At 28.2% G+C, this 9064-nt stretch overlaps 1 protein-coding gene across 1 annotated transcript; it reads right to left on the bottom strand.

Moving 5' to 3' along the window:
- Positions 1–1821: 1821 nt before the first annotated feature.
- On the bottom strand, positions 1822–6669 carry LOC124418864. The gene is made up of 2 exons (XM_046946577.1): positions 5777–6669; positions 1822–2064 (listed from the first exon to the last, which is right to left on the bottom strand). The coding sequence occupies exons 1-2, from the start codon at positions 6000–6002 to the stop codon at positions 2021–2023; spliced, it is 270 nt and encodes an 89-aa protein (XP_046802533.1). The 5' UTR covers positions 6003–6669; the 3' UTR covers positions 1822–2020.
- Positions 6670–9064: the final 2395 nt, after the last annotated feature.

Below are 9064 nucleotides of genomic sequence, written 5' to 3' on the forward strand. Positions count from 1 at the left end.
CAGTTGGGTAGTTGTTGCAGCCAGAAAAAAAAATTATACAATATTTATATATTTATCTAGAAATTAATTTAATAATATGAATTAATTTGTTTTCGTTTTGATTATTTTTATGGCTTAATATTTACATAGACAATAGAGTAAATAGCATGTTCAAAAGTTAAGCCAGTTTAATAGAAATGGATTTAACACTTTATTGTTTAAATAAATGAATGAAAAGAAGATTAGATACAATTTGATTTTACATTTTTTTAGTAACAAATGCAATTAAAGCGAGTTCAAGATCATAATGAATTGGATGATGTTTTTATAAGTACCATATGTTATTGGTATATTTGTATTTGTCTACCAATCTTAGAATAGTCCATTGACTAAACTTTAAAACTAGTACTGGATTAGTCTTGGGACTTATTTAAGGGATATTTAAGCGATATTCTATTCGTCTATTGAACAATGTAGTAGTCTAGTCATAGTCTAGTCATAGTTTAGTCATAGTCTAGTCATAGTCTAGTCATAGTCTAGTCATAGTCTAGTCATAGTCTAGTCATAGTCTAGTCATAGTCTAGTCATAGTCTAGTCATAGTCTAGTCATAGTCTAGTCATAGTCTAGTCATAGTCTAGTCATAGTCTAGTCATAGTCTAGTCATAGTCTAGTCATAGTCTAGTCATAGTCTAGTCATAGTCTAGTCATAGTCTAGTCATAGTCTAGTCATTGTGTAGTCATTGTCTATTTAGCGTCAAGTCATTGTCTATTTATTGTCTAGTCATAGTCTAATCATATTAATAGTCTAGTCTATGTTCAATGAACTACTCTTTTAGCTAGTCTTCGGGCTGACGATCTATTGACTACCTTTTCGACTAATTGGACATGTGATCCTATAATACGTATTTCTATTCACATTATCTTCCATATTTTGTATTATTATTACAAACGTGTTAACTTATTGCTTCTGTCTATGCAAATCTATGGATGATCAAATATTTACTTTTGTTGTGCCCAATGTTTATTTGACAATAATATTATTTCATTTCAAATAGTTTATATTTCTTTTTTATTTAATTCATACTTTTTCTCCACTACTTTTATTATTTTTATTAATAAATTTTTTAATAAGCTGTTAAGTATTGGTAAACATGAAAAAAAGTAAATAAATATTTAAACAACAGATACAAATTTTTTGTTTGTTTGCGCTTATGCATATTCCATTATTTAACGCATATTATTAATAATAATACTCGAAAAAATGCCATCACAGAATTATATGATGATGACAATGATGATGAATAATGAATGTATGAACGAATGCATAAAACCATTTCACAAAATGTTGTAATTATTGAGGAAAAATGTATAACATTGAATAAAAAATCCAAGTAAAGGGGGAGAATTTGTTACACTTTTTTTCAGCATATAAAATAGATATAAATCCAGCTACTGCTTAAAACCTGCACACATGAATTACATTTATGTAACCAATTTTAAAGTATTAATTTAGAGTTTTTGTGTATGTTTTTTTTTGGCTACAAGCGGAAATGAACATAAAATTTTATAGAATATTTTTAAATTAAAGAACTTCCGTTATTAAAAGTACTCCTATGTTCATATATTTAAATACATACGAAATCATAAATAACCAAGTTATATGATTAAAAAATAATTTTCAACAAAAAAATTTAATACATTTGTAATTATGTTCACTAAAACCAACTACTAAGTGCGGGGTCTGCAACATATAATACATACTTAGTACAGCTGCATTTAACATTTAGTTTTTTAGTTTAAATTTCAAACAAATATTTAGTTTATAAAAAAAATTATTAAATTTATATTTTAGTTTATTTAGAATACAATTGACTTTGCTTATTTGGCATATTAATAATAAAGGCATTTGTTTGGTAGTATATTTAAAACTAATTTAAACTAAAATTATATACAAAGTTCTATTATGTATTTATAAATATGTATTTTTTAAATATAATACTAATTGCGAAAAAGGTTATTTGTGGTAGCATTTAACATAATTTAGCTATTTACATTGCAATGTGAAAAATGATCACGTTTCCAGTCTGTAAAGAAAAATATAAATTTTAAATAAATTACCATGAAATAAATTTTAAAAAATTTTATTCTAATTAATAATAACAAACTTGATAATAGAAAAAAATATATTATATTATTTATTGCTAAGTGAATTATACAGTGGCACCGGAAGCTTTAAAAGTTAAAATGAGAAGGAGATTTCATTAAGAAATTAATTAAATCTTCTCATAGACAATTTCCAGTAAATTTCTTTTTTATAAAATAATAAAAACATCTTTTTATAATAATTTTTCATAAATAGACTTCAAATAAGCATACATTCAGAAAAACAAACACACATTATTTACACCCTACACCAATATAGTTGCGAGGATATTATGCATCCGTACCCCCGAAATGAGGCTTTTGACCAAATTGTTATGTAAAATATTCTAGATTTTATTCTACAGAAACTCCTTTACCCAAATATATAAGAATATACTCATATTTATTCTTACAAAAATATAAGTCCTGTTGTAGAAATTTTTTTGTTAACAGAAGAATATTAATGCAATTAATAAAAAATTTGAAAAATCGAATTCTATTAGTTTCCCAGATAAACGAAATATTGTATTTATGTATTTAATTTTATGGGAGGTGTCAATCCCCAACTGAAAGTCAGTCCATTATATTCTAAACGTTCAGATGAATGTCAATGTTCATCAAGTAAAATTTGAAGATTCTTGCTCTAATAGTTTCTTAGATATACGAATTTTTCTATTTTATTCATATGGGGGCTTCAAGTTCGCCCCCGATGAAAGTTCGTTCTTTTTCCTCCAAAATGTTTAAAAGAAATATTTTAGATATTCATGCAAAAATTCAGGAGTGTAGATATAATAGTTTTCCCAATAAATGATTTTGTTTGTCCTAAATGATGATATTGACACACTATACTCCTACAAAGTTTAAGGACTCCAACTGTTATATTATCTCAAATATACGGATTAAATATTTTCTTAATATGGGCGTGACTCTTTGCCCACTTGAAATTTCAAAATAAAAAGCATTCTGTTACCTATTCCTACACAGAAAAAACTAAAATTCAGTTTTAATTATCAAAATAATTGTATCAAGCAAGTTTTGCACCTATAACCAAAATGATGATATCAATTACCAAATTTGTAAAAAAATAAAAATTTATATTTTTTTTCCAAATAACGAATTAATCAGAACAATTAATGTCAATAATTGAAACAAGATTTAACATTGATTAATTCATTAATTGTATAAGTTAAATATTTAATAAATATGAAATTGATATTTTATTAATTTATTAATCAAATAAATTAAACAGTTTGATATAGAATTTTTTTAAAAATCAATTAAGAAGGTGATTAAAGCAATCAAATTATTAATCGATTACACACAACGTTAAAGGAATACTAGACCTTTAACAATGCGTTCAGCATTTACAAAAATTATCACTTTATTGTCACAATTTAACATATAAAGTTTTTCATAAATTGTCAAGAAACTTAAATATTATATGCCTACAATTTTATTGACTATTTAAGAATTATAAAAATTGCTAGCACAAAAATTCAAAATAAAATATTAAAAATAAATCTAAAATAGAAAAGAAGGCCAGAAAATTTTTTTGCAATCAATTAAAAAATTAATTGAATTAATTAAAAATTTAATCAAAATTTTACACTTAAGTTTTAAACAGTTTCAAATAAACGAGATAATTAAGACAAATAAAAATTTATTTAAATAAAAAATAAAGAAAATTAAAACATGTTAATTGAAAATAAACTACCGATAATTTTTTCTGTGTATAGGTTGTGAAAATTTTAAGAAAATAGTTTAGCCTTTCAATAGTATATAATAGGGTTCTATGCTTGACTTTTTTCATTTCATTAAAAGTCAATTTTTCGACTTTTAATATTATATAAATAGTCGACTTTTGCCGACTTTTCGATTTTTGCAGACTTTTTGACTTTTTCCGACTTTTCGACTATTTTTGACTTTTTTTTACTTTTTCCGACTTTTCGACTATTTTTGACTTTTTTTTACTTTTTCCGACTTTTCGACTTTTTCCGATTTTTCGACTTTTTCCGACTTTTTTGACTTTTTATTTTATTAATATTTTTTCTATTTGTTGCAATTTTTTGAGTTTTTTTCGACTTCTTTCGATTTTCGACTTTTTTCGACTATTTTCGACTTTTTCCAATTTTTTTCGACTTTTTCCGACTTTTCGACATTTTCCGACTTTTCGGCTTTTTTCGACTTTTCAACTTTTTTCGACTTTTCGACTCTTTCCGACTTTTCGACTTTTTTCATAGACTATAGTCGAGTTATCGACTTTTTTTGGAACAAAATAGTCGACTTAGACTTTTCGTCTTTTTTCGACAAAAAACATGTCACAATTTTGGAGATATTTCAATGAAATTTGGCACATGATCTTCTATGGTACCGTAGACGAAGCCTATTGAAAATGGTTAACATAGGTCCAGTTTTCTGAACAACTGAACCTCCGAATAGGGCTTGTAAACTTTGTAATCAACAAACTGGTCGCAATTTTGGAGATAATTCAATGAAATTTGGCACATGATCTTTTATGGTACTGTAGACAAAGCCTATTACAAATAGTTAACATCGGTCCATTATTTCACCTAGGCCCCATACAACTGAACCAGTCAAATAGGGCTTTTAAGTTCATAATTATGTTTAATATACTCGTATTTCGAGAAAAAGCTACAAAACCAAGTTCTGTACTAGCGTTGATGACCCTCATGAACTTTATAATTATAGGGCCTTATATGACCCTATAAAAAGTCCCCGTCAAAATTTTACCTAAATATCCACAATTTTTTAAAACAATAAATGGCTTAAGTATATCTGAGGCAAGGGACAATTCAACAGTGTGAATTATTATGAAAACTAAATCAAATTTTATTCGTATACTGGTGTAGCGTATTATATGGTCGGCCTCGCCCGACTATAACCTCTTGTTATATATACAGATATAGATATGAACCAGTAAAAATATGGGACGTTTTTAAGAAATAAATTAAATTGTTAAATTAATTTAAATACCGATCACTTTGATTAAAAAAAAATTATTTAAAAACGAAAAAAACATCACATATGTATTAAAATTTATTTTAATGACTCATTGTCACTTATTTTAAGGCCATAAAGATATGACGTTTTAAAAATATAGCGCGCCAAGTTTAGAGATATTGCAGATTGTTAAATGTTTTGTTGTATTGCGCTTAATAGATACAAATTTATTTACTACAAATATTTTAATTTATTTTTTTGTATAAATTATTTGAACGTGCTTCGAAGTTAAATCAATTTGTAATAAATTAAAAATTCAAATCCAAATGACTAATATTTTAAAATTTTTCAAAATATGCCAATTAGTTTCATGAAACACTAAACTTTTTTTCTTAGTATTTCACTTTAATAATTTATATTTTATGAAGAAAAAATTCTTTCACCCAAACAAACGTACATACATATTCAGCACATTTCATATATAACACATTTTCCATTTTATTATTATTATTATTTTTTTCTTTGCGTACTTAAAGTAAATTTCATTTAAGCACCTAATAACTCACATTATTATGTGATTAAATCTCAGTAAATAAATTGGTAGAAAATACAAAATAAACAGCTAAGAACACTTTACGTAGAAAAAAAAACAACAAAATCATTCACTATTCATTAGATTTTACAAGCACTTACTTGTTCCGGTCATGCAATTTTCTCGTACCATATCACACTGGCTATAAAAGAATTGATGTTCATATTTATTTGTGGCACAAACGGGCTTAAATGAATCGCAATTTCTTAGAGCGGCACATGAACTCCCGGTGACTACAATCACCACAACTACCAACAGCAACAGAATGGTAATAGAAACTGCCAGCAGTATGGAGAATTTTTTCGACATGCTTTGAGTAGCAAACATGAGCTTAAACTAGAGCAACGTCATGAGTTTTGAAATTTACGGTACTAGAACTTTTCTTTTTGTATTTTAAAAGCTTGACTTGAAACAACCATAATAAAAATAAAAACAAACTTAATATTTATTTTAGTATTTTTTTTTTCATAATTTAAAAATTAACACTTGTTCATTGTTAAATATATTGACACATTTTTAGCAAGTACTCTACTCTTACTAGTACTAGTAGTTGTTTGTAGCCCACTTTATGAAAACAACATTTATTTTTTATTACAAAAAACCCAAAATATTAATACAGCGTGGTATATTTTTTAAAAGTTTTTTTTTTAAATATATATTTTTTTAAACTTAAAACTGGTGAATGAACTGCACACTTTAAGGTATTGTTTTGAAATGTTTTACCGGCTTTTGGTAAACAATATTTATGACGAATATTTTGAAATTCGTCATCAGAAAAAATTATATAAAATAGTTATAAATAAAAGAATAGTTATGTTCGTGAAATGGTTGGCGTTCACTCAACCACCAACGAAACTGACCGTTAAACACTTGTTTATTCTAAATTGAAGTAATATTTGATATTATATTTTCAAACTGTTGAACAAGACTCTCAGTCTGTCATAGATGCGATAGTAACCCACCCATTTTCATTTCATTTATTTCCTCCAAACATTCTCGTACACTCTATTCTGTCGCGTGATTCTGATTTAGTAGAATAATGAAATAAACAAACGACAGCCTACACTGCATTCGCAGCGGCAGATATAATAATATTAAATGGCAAAATTTTATACATAGAATTTCAGTATGACGTTAGAATTTTTGTTGCTGCTTAATTTACAAACTGCGTAATGAATGCCAAACATGCATTCAATCTCTTTGTAATTCTCTGGATTTTATGAAAAAAATCCATTCATTGAAATGTTTTAAAATTGTTTTAATTTTATTAGCTCAGTTGTTGTTTTTGTAAAACGATGCTCACTTACACGGAACATTGCATTCGAGATTCTCTGTCAGTTGTTAAAGCGTACAAGTCAGTGAATTTTATCCAAAGCTTTATTCGTTTACCTAACAGTGCTTTAATAATATCAATGAGTAGCTTTACTTCCGGCTTTAGAACGTTGCACAGTTTAGGGCTTAAGTTTGTTGCAACTTTTGACCTAAACATAATTTTTTGAAATTACATATATAAATTATACAATTATAAATTATGTTTAATGACCACTGTATTTTAAAAAACGAGAGTGTACCTAATTATACCCCAGCAGTTCGACGAGACAGTCCCGAACAAACCACTTAACCTACCACTTGTAGTGGCCCTTAGCCACCTGGGTAGTCAGGTGGCTAGGGTGGTAGGGCTTGTCTTACGAGGAATTCAATCGTCACTTTACAAATAGACAGTCAAAAGACGGTCAAAAATAGTCAAAGGATGGTAATCTCCAAATGGGTTCTTGGAAGTCAATCACATTACTAGCTATTTAACTGGCGCTACTTTTCTTGCTATAAAACTAGGACATGGACGTATCAACCAGATGGTGGCATATTAGTAGAAAGTAACAATCATTTCTCCAAAAGATGGGTAAAATAACGACTTTCGGAAGTTTAATAAAACGAAAACATCTTTTAAGAGTCTAATCTCTAGATTACTTGGAGACAATAAAGAGACGATTCCCTCCGCTCTCGCTTACAAAGGGGGCACTAAAGTGACGACTATCTTCATTCTCGATTACAAAGAGTTTATTTGTGACGAAAGACCAAAAACATACGCATTAGAGACAGGCAGGTGGTAAGATATTAATGGAACTAAAATTTAAAAATTTCTAGAATACTATAGGACAATATTGTGACGATTGACCCGTAATTGACTCAAACTAGCAAAAAACTAATCTTAGAAGTATAATCTCTAGGCTTGAGGACAGTAACCTAGAGATTAAGCTCCCGCTTACAAAGAGGACACTAAAATGACGACTGTCTTCATTATCGATTACAAAGGGTACATTCGTGACCAATGACCCAAAACATACGAATTACAATCATCCAGGTGGTTAACTATTATTGGAAATTACTATCTTTTTCGTATGCATTTTATCTTTGTCGAACTGCTGGGACATTTTCTAACAATTATTTAATTCACAGAAAATTAAAAAAAGAAGAAGTAGCCAAAAAAGATTTAAAATTTAAATAATATTAGTTTAATAGGATAATGTTATAAATTCCTTTTTAGAAAGGAAAATATTGATATCTTTAAATGTTCAGAAACTCAGTTTCCTGGACATAAATCTTAAGAAATTACCAGTCAGTGTGAGAAATGTTATATCAAGAATAATATCACTCAAAAGATATTTGGATCTAATTTCAACGAATACCTGAAAGAAAAATAGAAAGTGTTCTAGGGGTTTACTGCTCTCATCACATGCTCTGCAATCGTCTGAACAGGCACATCCAATTTTGTTTTGTTGAGCCCCATCATACTAACATCAGAAGATTTTTCTTCTCGCTCTCATTAGGATCACTCCATAGGATCTTTGTAGTTCTACTCATCGTATCATTCTTCAAAGAGGCCTTATGGAATTCTCTCACCCATGTTTTTATTTCAGCCTTTGTGGCTTTGCATGTTTCGAGCTGTCTACCCTCTATTCCTATGTTTCGAGATGCCGACTACAGCCGTGTGGCCTGATACCCTTGTAAACCTCACCTATGGAAGATTATTCTCGTAAAGCTTTCATGCAATCCAATACGAACTTAGATGTAATTTTATCATCTCATATCGTACTTATTGCATTCTGGCTACCAGTAAATATGATAACCTTCGTTGGCGCCATATTTATTATAATCCAATTTACGCATTCCATTATAGCTTCTGCATAGAAGCTATAATTTTGATTAAGTAGTAGTATATTTCAGTTCCTAGGTCTTCAAGTATTTGTTCCTACGAGTATTTGCTCTAATGATCCGCTTAGACTATGTGGGATCTGTGTTTCACCTGCACCTAATGTGTAATCTAATGAGTCCAGTATACATTGATGATGTTTCAATGGGTGGAATAACTAGCATCGTTTCCAAACACA

The sequence above is a fragment of the Lucilia cuprina genome, chromosome 3 (assembly GCF_022045245.1).
Source record: "Lucilia cuprina isolate Lc7/37 chromosome 3, ASM2204524v1, whole genome shotgun sequence".
NCBI lineage: Eukaryota > Metazoa > Arthropoda > Insecta > Diptera > Calliphoridae > Lucilia > Lucilia cuprina.

Coding starts and splice junctions, on each gene's coding strand:
- LOC124418864 (XM_046946577.1), bottom strand. CDS start 6,002: ATGTTTGCTACTCAAAGCATGTCGAAAAAATTCTCCATACTGCTGGCA. Junction 2,065..5,776: donor AAATTGCATGACCGGAACAA/GTAAGTGCTTGT, acceptor TTTTCTTTACAG/ACTGGAAACGTGATCATTTT.